The sequence below is a fragment of the Rhinolophus sinicus genome, chromosome 3 (genome assembly GCF_057876585.1).
Source record: "Rhinolophus sinicus isolate RSI-liver-muscle chromosome 3, RSI-T2T, whole genome shotgun sequence".
Taxonomy (NCBI): domain Eukaryota; kingdom Metazoa; phylum Chordata; class Mammalia; order Chiroptera; family Rhinolophidae; genus Rhinolophus; species Rhinolophus sinicus.
In genome coordinates, this window is record NC_142503.1 from 138595971 (window position 1) to 138610546 (window position 14576).

General features: G+C 52.8%; 2 protein-coding genes across 2 annotated transcripts in view; both read right to left on the minus strand.

Annotated features, from left to right (window-relative positions):
• Positions 1–5681, minus strand: part of SPTBN5 (spectrin beta, non-erythrocytic 5) — a 47149-nt gene extending 41468 nt beyond the window's left edge. The window contains exons 1-5 of the mRNA XM_088796946.1: positions 5463–5681; positions 5056–5223; positions 2187–2303; positions 1125–1282; positions 336–564 (exon numbers count right to left, since the gene is read on the minus strand). Of these exons, the coding sequence (XP_088653072.1) occupies positions 336–564; positions 1125–1282; positions 2187–2303; positions 5056–5223; positions 5463–5681 (891 nt within the window). The remainder of the gene's footprint in view (positions 1–335; positions 565–1124; positions 1283–2186; positions 2304–5055; positions 5224–5462) is intronic.
• Positions 5682–8750: 3069 nt separating this feature from the next.
• Positions 8751–14576, minus strand: part of EHD4 (EH domain containing 4) — a 72515-nt gene continuing 66689 nt past the window's right edge. Inside the window, exon 6 of the mRNA XM_019725423.3 lies at positions 8751–12834. Within this exon, the coding sequence (XP_019580982.1) occupies positions 12298–12834 (537 nt within the window). The 3' untranslated portion in view covers positions 8751–12297. The remainder of the gene's footprint in view (positions 12835–14576) is intronic.

The window sequence follows — 14576 nt, forward strand, 5'->3', positions numbered from 1 at the left end:
TCTCTGAGCCTTTTAATCCCATGAGGAGCTTACCAGCCTAAGAGCAGTGGGGAAGGGGAGAAACAGAAGGGGACATCCCTCACCTGGCTTTCCCTGTGTGCCAGGCTCTGTGCCAGGCACTGTGCTCGTGCTCCCTTGAGCCCTCATAGCAGCCTTTTGTCACCTAGGCATTATTGTCTGCATTTTGCAGATGGAGCACAGTACAGTTAGGTGACATGGCTAAGACCACACAGCTAGGAGGTGGCAGAGGCAGCCTTCAAACCGAGGTGTGTCTGCCTCTGGGGCCCATGCTCACCCCTACCTCTCCTTGATGCCACCTTCCCGTTGTCACCAACCTTAGCGAGTCTCCTCTGGACAGTCTGCCCCTGGTGCAGGTGGGAGAAGTGGTGGTAGTAGAGGGAGACATAGGTCATGATGGAACGCTCGTCTGGCTGCAGGGCTGCCACGTCCTCGGGGTCCAGTAGCTGAGCAATGCCCAGCTCCTGCTCAGCCACACGGAAAGCAACGTTGAGGTTGTGCAGTGGGCACTCAGGATGCAGGGAGCCATAGTCCAGCAGGTCTGGCCTAGACAGAGAGCGGGCAGGGCTCTTCACCAGAGTAATTTACTGCTTGGGTTTAAGCAAACTTGTTAAAAAGGCAAAGAGCTCCTATTGGTCATTCACACCTTACTGTGCGTTAGTTTTCTCCTGCTGGTTACCTGAGAGCCTGGCTGGAGGACTAGGGCTCTGACAGAGAAGGGAGAGTTAATTTGGCTCAGGGGTCAGGCTCCTGGGTAGGGGGAGCTCCAAAAGGGCAGGCACTTGCCAGGGAGAGAAAGAGGACTGAGAATAGAATCAGGGACACAGAAAGAGGAGACAGGCAGGGGTCAAAGGCAAACCTAGCCGGTTCCATGGACTTTCCTAGGAAAGAGGGCAGGGGATAACAGACCAGGGCCTTGGCTAGCAGCTCTCTACTCCTGTGCCCAGGGCACAGGGGCCAGAGGGATGCTGGAGAATGGACAGGTTGAGGACCCGAGTCCTAGAGCAGTTGGCTGAGTGAGTAGAGGCCTCTGAGAAGAAGGCTAAGGTCTGTCTCAGGCCAGGCAGGGCTGGGAGGGTGCTGGGGTCCCTCTCCCTCAGGCACACCTGTGGGCGTGGATGAGGGCACTGAAGCCGAGCCCATCACTCCAGCTGCGGGAGAAGTCGGTGATATTGACATTGGCGTAACAGGCCGTCTTCCATCGGCACCAGAGCAGCAGAGCTTCCTTGGCAGACAGCAGAGCTGCGCTGGCCCCAAATTCCTCCTGGAGGGACAGGGCACAGGGTCACCAAGCAGGGGCAGGTGGGGAGGCAGCAGAGCCTACAGGCTGGGGGAGAGGTGGGCTGGGCACGGCTGTGACCCTGCTCCCACCCTCCTGAGGGCTGATTGTCATGCCAAAGAAGCAGGGTGCCTGAAAGCTGTCACCTCTGAGCATCTGGCTTTGAGTTGTAACTAGTGACAACAACAGTAGTGGTTCCTGTTTTTCCAGCTCTTCTGATGGGCCGGGGATTGTGCTAACTGACCCTGGGCCCCACAGAATTGAGGCTGGGTTTCATTAGACCCACTCTGTCACTTTCTGCCAGCCAGGCATCGGGCCCATACACATGGCTCTCCACCCTCACAGCTCTGTGAATTAGGCACTATTAGCATTTACAGACTAAGGATGACACAGTGAGGTGCAGTAAGAGAGGTTAGGAAGCTGCCCAGGGTCCCCCAGCTAATTGGGGAGGGTGTCACTTGACCCAGGAATGTCTGACAGGGAGCCCACCTCTGAGGTGTGAGTATACCTGTCTACAACCTCAACGCCTCAGGCGGCTGCCTGAGGGCACAGCCCCGCCCTCGCTGCTTCTTCACCTTCTATATCTGGTTTCAATCCCCTCTCACCCCTGCATGTTCCTCTTATTGATAATTTCCTTTATGCTGCCACTCACTAGTCAATGACTTGTCCCAGGTCAGCTTTGAAGCCCATGAATCTAGTTCTCACTTGAACATAATACAATCTCTATGACAATCTAAGTTTTTTGCCTGTGGTTAAAGAGAGAATGGTAATTGTGTGCCAAAGATCTGCTGTGGAGATCATAACAGTTGGTTGGAATTGCTCTGTCCCAGGGGATAGAGGTGAAGCCAGAGCTGAGCTGGGTAACTGGGGGGTGGGGGCTGAGACATACCCTGTCCAGGGAGATGTGGGAAATCTGGAAACGCAGGATGATGACCCAAATGAGTCCCAGGATGAGCGTCTGGTCTCCATCCACAATGTTCTCTGGCCCAATAAGGGGAATTGGCACCTGTGGGCACAGTTGGCTGGGCTCAGTGTGAAGCCTACACACCAGAGAAGACTCAGAGCAACCACACAGCCAGGGAGCCAGCCATCTGATGGGCGGGTCCTGGAATCCATTCTGCCCCGTGGGGTCCCTAAGGGAGAAGCAGACAGGGCTCAAGGCCAGGCAAGCAAAGGCTTTCTAAGTGGTTGAGGCTGTGACCCTAAGCCCACCTGGGTGAAGCCCCCACCTGGTGAACTGGGCTGCACCTCTGCAGCTGGAGGACTCCCTGTACGGGGCCGTAGGTAAACCCAGGCTGAGATCAGTGGTTCAGCTATGGGGGTTGGAAACGAGGGGTCATAACAGTAAATGTATGTGCTCAGCAGACAAAAGCTGTCTGCCTCCACCTCCCATGGGCACCTCAGAGTCTCAGGGAGGGCTCGGGCCTCTGGCTCACATGTGAATCTGTCTTCCTCATCAGTGTTCCTGCTCCCGTTAGAAATTTAGATCCCCATGTTCCATGCAATCATACTCTCTTGGGCCAGGGCTCAGGAATTTGCATTTGAACAAACACCTTGGGTAGTTGTTACGTGCATTAAAGTTGGGAACCTGCTGCCCTAGACCTTGCCACTTGGACAGGGAAGAGGAGTGAATCACGGGGAGAAAAGAACAGAATAAACATCAGAGCCACACATGACCTGGGCCCCTTCGCCCTCTGGCCCCGTCCTCCTCTCTTGGATCACACGGCCAAGCCCACGGGATTCTTGCTTTTCCTCAGGATTCTAAGCATAGATCTTAGGGCCTGTGTACCGGCTGCCCCTGCTGTCTGAAAATATTATTCCCCCACATATCCACATGGCTACTTCCCTCTTTCTTACTCAAACACCACTTTTTCCATGAGGCCTACTCTGGCCACCTTATCTAAAATTGAAATGTGAGGACTATTCCTCCTGCCCAAACACACACGCTTAATCACCTCACCCTGCTTGGGCAGCCATCTTGGGTTTGTTCCCGGATGTCTCCCAAGCACCCAGCAGTGTCTGGCATATAGCAAGTCATCGATAAATATGCACTGAATGAAGAACGGGAAAGACTCTCCATGAGACCTGGTGGGAAGCTGCCTGCAGGCAACCACCAACCTGGTGGGAGGGGCTGCATCTGGGTACACCCCTTGTGGGTACACTTTGCTGTATCCGTCTGGTCTCTAAAGGATCCACGCCATGCTCTGCCCTCTTCTCCTGGCACACCTGAACCCATCTACATTCACCTCGGCTTGGAGTTGGAGTGTCTGGTTGGTGGGGTATTGGTCTGTTCACATTAGCTCTTGAGGGCTGATCTTCCCAACTTTGGGTTTAGTGACGCCGTGCTGGTAGCTTAAAATGAGCCATGGTGGGGGTATCAACGCCATGGAAATCAGCAAATGTTACTAACCAGGACTTTCATTTTCCCCTCTGGGAGCTGGTTGATACACATTTACCAACATGCCACTGATCTGGGTGTAACTAAACTGTCTCCCCTGAAACTATAGCCCCTCGTGGTCAGGTCTGGGCTTTGCTGACTGCAGTCCCCAGACCCTGGCATGGAGTGCCCGGCACATTCCATTCTCCAGGAATAAGAGCGTCCCACATTCTGCTACTTATTAACGATGTATTAGGCCAACTACCTTGTTTTTGCTTGACCACAGCTGCCTTGATGTACGGTAAAGACAAAGCTGTCACCTTCACAGGCTACGTATCAGTGGACACGCTGTGTATCTAAGCTTGGGGGGAGCTGCAGGGCCTCTAACAAGGGCTTGCACCCTCCCCAAGTTTCCCAAGGGTAAGTACCTGGCTCACAGGCCATTGTCCCTGGGGCCAAGTAGTGCCTGGTTTTCTGTGGCTGGGAGCTTTCTGCTCTTCTGTGTGCTCAGGGGCCGCCGTGCTCCAGTCTCTTGCTTTGGTTTCTTACCTCCCTGGTCTACTCCAGCACACCAGACTCCCAGGGGACTGACTGTGACCTCCAATCCAGGACGTAAGTGGAGGGCGCACACACACTCAGTCTCAGCCAGCCCTTCCAGTGCAGTGACTCCATAGCCTCCCAGACAGACACCTCTTGGCTTCCGTACCTGAGGCCAGGAGCCCTTGGGCTTTCTAATTCCTGTTTCTCAGCATAAATGACCCCTGCACAGCCCCCTGACACTAGCCATGAGGGTCCTGCTGTGTCCCTGGAGCTCTTGACCCCGTTAGTGACTGTCCCTTTCTTTCAGGGTCTCTCCTGTTTGCTGAGGCCCCTCCCTGCTATCTGGTCCAGCTTCTCCAAGGCAGACCCTGGACCTCTCCCCTCCAATGCCTGGCTCAGGGTCGAGGGCTCTTCCCCTGTGTCCTACCCTCAGCCTCCCTCCCCTGGCTCCCTATCTGGGCTCTGCCGGCCAGCTGACCATGGGTCTTGCCTGGTAAACAGTTTCCTCATTTATAAAAAGAGACGGCTAAGAGTTCACTGAATCTTTCAGTTTAGAATCCTGTGATCCTCTCCTTACAGTCAGCGGCATATTTTAGTCCTACCCACCAGGGATGATGGCTGTTCTTGCTCCAGCCAGTTGGGTGCTGTCTAAGCTGGGAGTACTGGGCCAGGAAGGACTTAGCTTCCTCGCCTTCTATATCTCAGCTGCTTCCCCTGGATTCAGGCTCCAGAGCCTCTGCTCTGCCCCGTGGCCAGCCCACGAGAGATGATCTAGGAGTCCAGCCTGTCCCCACTGCCTGCCCAGCACCACGTCCAGAGGCCCTCTCTCCCTGGTGCTCACCTTGGCCCTGAGGAAGGTCAGAGCCCAGCTGCAGTTCTCCAGGAAGTGCACGCGCATGCGGCCCCGGCTCGGGGGTGGCAGAACCTCCCCTGAGATGAGCTCCAGTAGCCGCAGTAGATGGGTGCCATCTGCCAGCTCTTTGTACAGGTTCTGGATCTTGAGGCCCACCTGGGAGAGGGTGGGGGAAGGCACTGAGTCAGCCCAGCCTCACGTGTCTGCCTCATCCCAGGACCTGGGGGATGCAGCCCAGAGAAGCTGCCTTAAGGAAGGAGTGTTGGCCTTCGCTGTGCTGTGGGGTCTTGAGAAGCCTCAGCCAGATGACCTCCCAGTCAGCTCCTCAGGGTCCACTGGCCAGGGAGCTGGGGGACAGCAGAGGTGGGCTGTGGGGCACGCTCGGCTGCACTCACCCGGCCGTGCTGGAAGACGTTGTTGATCCAGTTGGTGAAAGTCTTCTCCTGCATCCGCTTGTGCTGTGCCTGCAGCTTTCGAACGTGGCCCATCTCGTACGCAGAGTCCATGGTGAGACCGGGCTGGGGGAGCCGTGCCAGGGCTCTGTGGCTGGCCTCCTTCTTCCGGTATCCTGTAGCCCCAAGGAACTGCTGGGGATAGTGGGGATGACCAGCCATCAGGCCTGGAGCCCTTTGGGGCCAGTGGATGTCTCCCTAAGCTGGAGATGTTGGGGGCATGGAGGATGGGTGAGGAGTGTAGGTATGATGACTCCCTGGCACAGGTGTGCCTCTGCTCGGGTAAGGGGTCCCTCCCTGCCAGACTGCTCCCACATTTGGTGGGGGGTTGCGGCTTGGAGCCTAGCCAGGTAAGGTTCTGGTGCTCCTGGCTGGTCCCCTGTGCTTGAATGGCCCAAGACCCATTTTGCCCCACCTTACTCTCCAGATTCTTCTTAGAGCTCTGATGCTGAAGGTCTCCTCTGGGCCACAGTGAATGCTGCTGCATCTTGAGATAAATAGGGTGGGTGGGAGGAAAACAGGAAACTGCTCACTTTGGCAGGGCCTGGGCCCCAGGGAGGAGACCTGGCTGGCTGGCTGGAGACAGAAGAGAGCAGGGGCTATGTGGGGAGAGGCCAAGCTGGAGCTGCGGCCAGGCCATGCCCTCCTCTTGAGCCAGCGGGACAGTGGTGACAGCACACAGCTGGCATTATCCTCCCACCTGCCACGGGGCGTGGCCGGCGGGGAGGGGGTGGCTCAGGAATGCTCCAGATCATTCGTCCCAAACCTCCTCCTTTATCGTTCCCCCACTGAAAATGCCCCCAGTGTCAGGTAGGAGTTTGGGCTCCCAAGACACAGAGGCCCATCAGGTGGCCTCGAGGTGGCTGGGGTGGGAGCCCCTGGGGGCTGCAGTCTGGGAAAAGTCACCAGAGGACAGAGTGTCTGGTCAGAAGCTTCTGCACCCACCTCCCAGTTGGGCACTGTCCGTCTGCACCCCATAGGGCCTCTCTGAGAGCACCCACAGGAGCAGGGATGGGGGAGCCCCTCCTCTCCCCTCCTGGGGAGTCGTCAAATGCTGGGCTGTGTTTTCCAGCCCGGACGGCTCCACACCCAACCTAGCCCAGGGCTGACCCATTGGTGCTCCCTTTCTGAAGGGGGCTCAGGGCGACTTTCTGAAGGGGGCTCCCTCTACAAGGGGTAACCTGGACCCACAAAGGCTGTGGAAATGACATTGGCTCCTCCAAAGCCAGAGATACAATGTTCACTATTTGGGGTGAGGCCCCAGCACCTGTGCGCCCATGGAGCTGGCTGGGCGGGGCTCGGAGGCAGGGGCTTTGGTGGGATCCGGCGGCTCTTCTCTTCCTCCATGAGCAGACTTGGACTGCACAGCGGAGGGCGAGTGGGTTCTAACTGAGGTGGTTCACAAAGCAGTCTGGCTAAACTCCAGGTAACAGCCCCTGAGCTGGGGTGTGTGTCTGTGGCTTCATACTCCCAGCAGCCCTGGAGATTCTAGAATGAGATATAGCACTCTTCAGGGAGGTGTCCCTGACGGCTAAAGCTGGCGAAGGGAGCAGCAGCCACAGCCCGCTTCTGAGAGCTGGGAGGACTAATCACACCTGAGCCCCGGGCCTTGCACGGCCCCTGCAGGAGCTCATCACCAGTCCCCACCCTGTCATCCTGCCTGTGTGTCAGCCTATGTGCACACAGCCCCGATTTACCTCCCAGAGCACAACTCTGCTCATGAAGACTCCCCATTGCCTGGACGGAAACAGAGCTTTCCTGCCCACATCCGGGCTTCAGCTGTTCTCTCAGCTTATAATGTCACTTCTATTCCCCATTGTCTCCATTCTCCTTTTCTATCAGCCCAGGTTAAAATTCTGCTCCTTCTAGGAAGCCCCCGACCCAGCTCGTCTCTCCTCCTATTAAGACCCTTGGCGTAGGGCCCCTGTGTGACGTGACCACCTGAGGACAGGATGGAGCCGCATGATGCTTTGCACACGGAACTCAGCACAGGTTGTCATTTCTGAGGTTGGTGTGTGGGGCTAGGGAACTGCTCTTCTTCCTCCTTAGCTCGTGTAGCTAAAGCCACTACATATGCTGAGAGGACCGGTTCTCCTTGCAGTGACTGGTTGCAGCCCCTGCTGAAATGACAATCCCTGTTGGTCAGTACATGGATTCTTTACATTGTAAGTAACTGAAATCTCAAGTCAAATGGCTTGAAACAATATAAAGGGAATGTATTGGCCCATATAATTGAAAGGTCTGGCAGGAGGACTTTAGGTGAGGTTGAATCCAGCAGCTCAAGCGATGCCACCACAGGCCTGGATTCCCTCTGCGTTTCTCAATGCCCCCTCCATCTTCATGCTCCACAGGATGGCTGCTGCCAGCCTGACATCACTCCCCTGCCCCCAGCAGCTCTGGGAACTCTCTCAATGCCATTTATATTGTTGCACCAATAATCTCGCTTCTTTACGTTGCGTGATTTGAAGGACAGAACATTTCTCCCAAGAGTTGGAACAGAAATCTGAGGGGCCTGGTTCTCATAGGCTTGAATTGAACCACAAATCCATTCCTGAACCAATTTCTGTGACCAGGGGGATGATATACTTTAACTGGCTTAAGCCAATCAGGACCCACTCTGGAAAAAGGGGTTGGGTGTCTCTCTCACCCAAATCTTATGACTCAGACTGAGGGTGGGGAAGTGGAATGTGCTCTGCAAAGGAAATTCCTGGTCTGGGTCACCAAAAGGGTAGATGAGTGCCAGTGGGAAAAACCCAGATCTCTACTATGGACGGTCCACACCAGGGAGGTACGGCAGGAAGCAGGAGCAGTGCCAGCCAACCATGGCTCCAACCTAGCACTACTGCAACATCAGGGGCACAGGGAGAGGACATCGGGGCAGCCCTGCTCAGTGATGCCGTTTCAGCCTCAGAAGGGTCCTTCTCGACAGAACCCTGCAGTCCTGGCTTCCAGTCACTCTCAGTTGGGGCCCCAGCCTCCCTCGGGGCCTGCTCCCAGACCTGGCTTCTGCCTCCAGTGATGGAGCTGCTTTTCTTCTCAAGAAGCCCCATTTTGGGAAGCTCCCACCCAGAGACGACACAGGAAGTCGGAGGTCACGGGAAGGCGTGCAGGAAGGCACCCTATCACCTAACTCCTTTGCCTTATTTCAGAATGGATGACAGGGATCCCCACTTTATGCCTGAGAAAGCTGTATGCAGTCCTTGGACAACCAGAGCCAGTGGAGGAAAGGTAGAAATTTTTTTTTCATAAGTTTATTGATCAATAAACTGCGCCTCTTTTTTTGACACTTCTAAACAAGATTACAAAAAAATAGAAGCATTGTGTATTCACTGCATTGGCTAATTGACATGAAACCTGACACACTCTTAAATTAGAACCATGTTTACCTGAATAAACTCAGTGGTTATCCGTCCTAAGAATGTTCTTCTTCTGCCACATTCTATGGAGGAAATACAGTGCCACTGTTAAATGCTCTCCGTATCTTCAAGGCATTTATTCCAGGATATTGCTCTCGGTATAATGAAGGAGTATAGCGATGCAAAGTGAAAAGATCCACGTATGGCTGTCAGGCATGACTCTGGCGGCTAAGCACCCCCACATTCCCAGTGTAGTAGAGAGGTGGCTACTTAGAAGACCCAGCTGACCAGAAAGGACTGTGGTCAGGGGCAGAGGGGTCAGGGCTCTGCTGAGGCCTCTTCTGTGTGCTGGTAAGAAGGCCAGGGGCTGGGGGGAGAGCAGCAGACATTCTGCTCCTCCTCACATGCTCTCTGACCCACCTGGACACCCAGTTCCATGATACAGAATAAAAATTCAACTCTCAAGAGCCACTGTCCTGTGGGAGGAACCATAGCCCCAAGTCCAAACATGCAATTGCTGCATAATGACAAGTTGCCAAAGAAAACCCAGTCCAGCCCTGGAGAAGCGAAAGCCCACTAAAGGAATGGCTCTCCCCTTTGAAGGTGTCCTCATCCTGGGCCATCCAAGTCTGCGAGAAAAAAAATCGATGTGCAACGCTGGGCGGGAGCGTGAGGTGGAAACAGGTTGGACGTCCCAGGTAGGCAGGAGCTGGGGTCTCAGCAGGTCTGAGAGAAGTTCAGGAAGGAGTCATTAGCAGGCTTACAACTGGGAAGTCAACTTTGGGAGGAGGCGGCTGAAGTTTTCGTTTGTTTCCCCCCTAAGCTCAATCCTGCAGTTTGTGTTATGTGATATCATGTGCTGTATAGAAACTAGATGCAAGATTCTTAGATTTTTCTTCTGTGGACTCATGGAGAACATGAAGATAGTTTCTTAGTGCTAGAGTTTACCTACTTCCACCCTCCCACCCACATGTAAACACTCTGGGGAGGGGGTGGGTACTTGGAAAATTGGGGTGATGTGGGAAGGGCAATAAAGTTGGTCAAAGTGAACAGATCCTAGAGGGCTCTGCTGTTCTGCCACCCTGCTGCGTGGGGTGGGGGTGGGGATAATGGGTGTTTCGGACAGAGTCCAGGAACTTTGTGCAGGTCCTAAAAGATACGGGTCCTCACTTGGCCGCCATCCCTAATATTTCCCAGTGTTCTTCTTTTCAAGCAACTCCAATGACTTCATGTTGTAAGAGAAGATATTAAGGAAACTAGACGTGATTTCTTTCTTTCTCAGTAGGGAAAGGATTGAGCTACCAGATGGTCTCCTACCTGAGGGCGTGGGGGAGGGTAGGGATCACAATGCTATGCTTCCTTCCACACAGAAACCAGACATCTGCCGGCCCTCTATAGCAGTTTTCCTATGTCTCTACATAGACAAAACGTGGCCATATCTACATATGTACACGTGTCAAAAGTACATATTCGGGTGATATATATGTGCATATATTTATCTTTATCTATGACAATTGAGCAGAGTTAGAGAAAGATGATCCTGAATGGCACAGCAGCTCACTTTGGCATCTCTACACCTATGGACACAGCAATTCTCTTCTCTCGCAGCTGTGCCCTTTGGTGGACCCCACCGTGCTTGTGCTGAGGCAGTCCTCATGGGGTCACAAAACTATCTGCTCATATTACAGGACTGGCATTATAAACGTCTCTTTTCTCTGTGTCTCATTAAAACTCTTCATTAAGATTAAAAACCATATTATGCATTTCCGTCTCTTCAAACAAAATTATTTAGCAAGCTAGGGAGTATGAGGGCTGGCATCTGGATTCCTGCTTCTCTAAAGTAAAATATTTCTCTTAAGTCTGCAGTTCTGACCCTGAGGTCACAGGTGACATTAGGCAAAACAAAACAAACAGAAAACCCAGAAAGCAGTGCTTTTTGGAAGGCTCAGGTGGGACTCTTCTGATTTCATTCATTTCTGGTGCTGGCAGGGCCCCGGGCCATACAGCCAATCACAATTTCATGTCTCTCTTTTATTGCCTGCCTAAGGGTGAAAAGGTACCTGCATCTCCGCGCTGGAGCCCCCAGAGCAGGGAGGCGGGCAGTGAGCATCAATCGCCTCCACCTGACACAGGCATCTGAGTGAGGGGTCCAGAGGGGTTGACGCGGGGGACTTGGGAGAGGACCCTCAGGGAGCTCATGTACAAGGACGTGCCCAAAGCCTGCCTAGTGACGTGCATTCGTGATACGAACCACACAGTCTTTTGAAGAAAAGGTTTTATATGAAAGGTTCCATCTGTTTCTGTATAAAGGCTTTTATCCTGAAAAAACAAACCAAAAAAACTTGACTATTTTATAATAAAAACGCCTGTTTTATAAAAATAGTGTCTAAGCTAGTAGACCGTTCTTTTCTCCCTGTCAGCCTGGGGGAGACTGGCCTCTCATTCCCCTTTGTGTCCACAGGTCCAGGGCTCCACATGTACCAACACCTGTTTTTGCTGAATTTAAATCCTGCCATTGACTAAGGAAGGAGCCTTGGGGACATGTAACCACACTAATGACAAGGGAAAACTGCCTCTTTTCCTTACTATAGTTTAAGTATGATAAATAGACTTTGCTACAAATTATTGGACAGACCAGTAAGAAAAGCTAATCTTCAGACTTCGACATGAGTTGAACACTAGAAATCTCGCCGGGGTTAATAAAGGTTATGGGTTCCAGATTCCTAACCAAATACAGCTTTGCAGGGAAGGCCCAGGGGTGGGCTAGTCTGCGGGGTGCTGGGACACTCGCTTTGGCCTGGCTGCCTGTTCTGCTCTGCTAGGGCTTGCAGAAGGGACAGGGTACACACAGACACTGTACATCCTCCTTTCAAACCTCGGGCAGCAATTGCCTTCTCTTTGGTAGACAGTTTGGAGAGAGCAGAAACCCTCTCTGCTCTGTTTTTTTCCACTCCAAATGTAGCAGGAAACAAAATAAATAAGATCATCTTTGCTCCCTCCGGGTGCCCTCTGAGGGACAGGTTCACGATGAGCGGTCCAGGGAAGCCCAGTGGACTCATGCTTCAGTGGTACCCACAGCTCACGCCCCACGCTCCTGGGACCTCACCAAGCCCACCGCCACATGGATGTCTCTGCAGGCTTCTGAGTACTCTTTGGTCAATTTCTCTTCCTTCTCAACCCTACAATCTCTTTATCCACTCCCTCCCCCCAATATTTTAATAGAAACACAGGGAAGTTTAGAGGTGAAAGGACCACATCCAGTGTCCAGTGTCTGCCCTCTCCACTCTACAGATGGGGAAACTGAGGCACAGAGAGGGTGTGCCTTGCCCAGGGTCATTCAGTGAGTCAGTGGCAGCACAGGCCTCAGGCCCAGGTCCCCTGAGTCCCACTCCATACCGCCCGCCCTGTGGGTGGCCTGCCCCTCAGTCGGCCTTCTGCAGGGACTTCCTGTGAGAGGGGGGCACCAGGTGGGGGGGAAGGCTGTTGGGCAGCTCATAGCCGTCTAGCTTGATCTTGATGAGGTGCTTGGCCAGCGCGAACTCTTCCTCATCCAGCATGCCGTCACAGTCACAGTCGGCCAGCTTCCAGATCTTGCCCAGGACGCTATTGGGTAGCTTGGAGGTCACCATCTCCTTCTTGGCATTGACGCCCGATATCTTGCCATTGATAGGCGACAGGGCGTAGAAGAGCTCATCATAGACCGGCTTGTCTTTGGCCACAACCCACTCCTCCTCGTCGGCACCCTCCTTGGCGCCCTCCCCGTAGCCCTGGTTGAAGGGGCCCTCGGCGGTGCCGTCGAAGGCGCCGCCCTGCACAAGCTGCATGGGCGTGCTTAGCTCCTCCTGGCTGATGAGGCTCATCAGGGACGAGATCTTGCTGGTCAGCATGTTGTCCACAGCCTCAATCAGCTTGGGCTTCAGTGAGTGGAATTTGGTGAAGTCGTAGTTCTCAAGCTGTTCCTGCAAAAGGAGAAACCACGCTTGGTTACATGCCCTCTCTTAGAAAGCAAACAGGGAACAAATAGCTGAGGGAGACGAATTCTCCTTTAAAGCAGACACTCCATACCCTGGCCTATTCCAGCGCTCTCTCTTTGGTGGGGTCGCCACATCTGAACTCTCCAGAGACAGGTGTGGCTTTTGGAACAAGAAAGAAGGTGCATGGGATGCAACATTTTGCTATAGTAGCTAATCTCTGCTGGCAGCCGTGTGAGTGAGAGCAATCCTCTAGGGCTTTGAGACGACCTTCTTTACCCTACCCTTTTCTCTTTTGTAGTGCTCTGCAGATTTGTATTTTATCTTTGGAGGTGATTTTACAACAGACCTCAGTTGATCTTCATACGCTGGGAATAAGGAAGGCTAGGTATAATTGTGTTTTACACAGAGCACATGGGGTGCCCTGGAGGAGTCAGGAGTAACGCCCATGCCTCCTGCCTCTTCACTAGTGCTTTTTGTCCTACAACATGAAGCTGTGACAGTAAAACAATTCTTTAAGGACGTTGTTTTTGGATCAGTTTTTTAAAATGCAGTTTAGAGTACAAATAAGTAAAAATTGAAACTGGTAAGAGGAAGTAGAGTAGGAATGAGGAGGGTGAGTATAAATCCAGCCAATAGGGCTGTGTCTATTAGTCACGTCAGGGAAGGTCTCCGCTCCGCCTCCTGCGGGAACTGGCCAGGCAACAGATGCAGCAGCAGCAGCACAGGCTTCAGAGACACAAGGCAATTGCCTGGCTAGGATGGGAGCCGACCATAGATGCCACAGAGGCTCTGTAGAAACAGTCCTTCTTACCTTGGTTCTCCTTAGTCACCCATCCATCATCTATCATCCATCCATCCATCCATCCATCCTACATTTATTGGCCATTTGTTATGTGCCAAGCCCTGTTCTGGGGTCTGGGGGTATAAATATGAAAAGCCACAGTCTGTATGCTCAGGAAGCTTATGTTGTAATAGAGGAAGGACATTCTAGTTTTTTAGTTCCTGTGTACTTTCAAAAAGGGCTTGACTTAGCTTATAGTGAAAATGTTAACATGAAATAGAAGTCATCAGAAATGGAAAACCTGGGCGGCCGGTTGGCTCAGTTGGTTAGAGCTCAGTGCTCATAACTCCAAGGTCACCGGTTCGATTCCCACATGGGCCAGTGAGCTGGGCCCTCCACAACTAGACTGAAAACAACGACTTGACTTGGAGCTGATGGGTTCTGCAAAAACATACTGTTCCCCAATATTCCCCAGTTAAAAAAAGAAAAACAAAAAGAAATGGAAAACCCAAGTAACTAAAAGGGAGACAAGGGAATTATCACATCAGACAACAAGGGAAGAAAAACTATTGCTCCTCAGCTGCCCCAGCTGGGTTTTGGGGGCGGGTGGAGATCATACCCCACATTGTCTGAGGGGAGAAACCACCTATTCATTGCTAGAGACAAACTTTCTCTGGCCCTGAATTGTGAGAGTCACCAGGGGCTTTTTATGAGGGATCTCCAGATCTAGTGAAAAATGCCTTCAACAGCAGTTTAGTCAAATAAATGCAGAGAACACCAGGTATGGCAGTTTTTATGTGTATTCTATGTGAAGTATTTCTTTTGGGACAATTCTGGAGGGCCAGATGTGCAATTTTTGGGAGATGAGGCAGAGAGACACTCAAGGAAAAGAGGTGTCACATACCCCTTAGACCTGACTGTTTTGGGCAGAAGTAATGTGACAGGC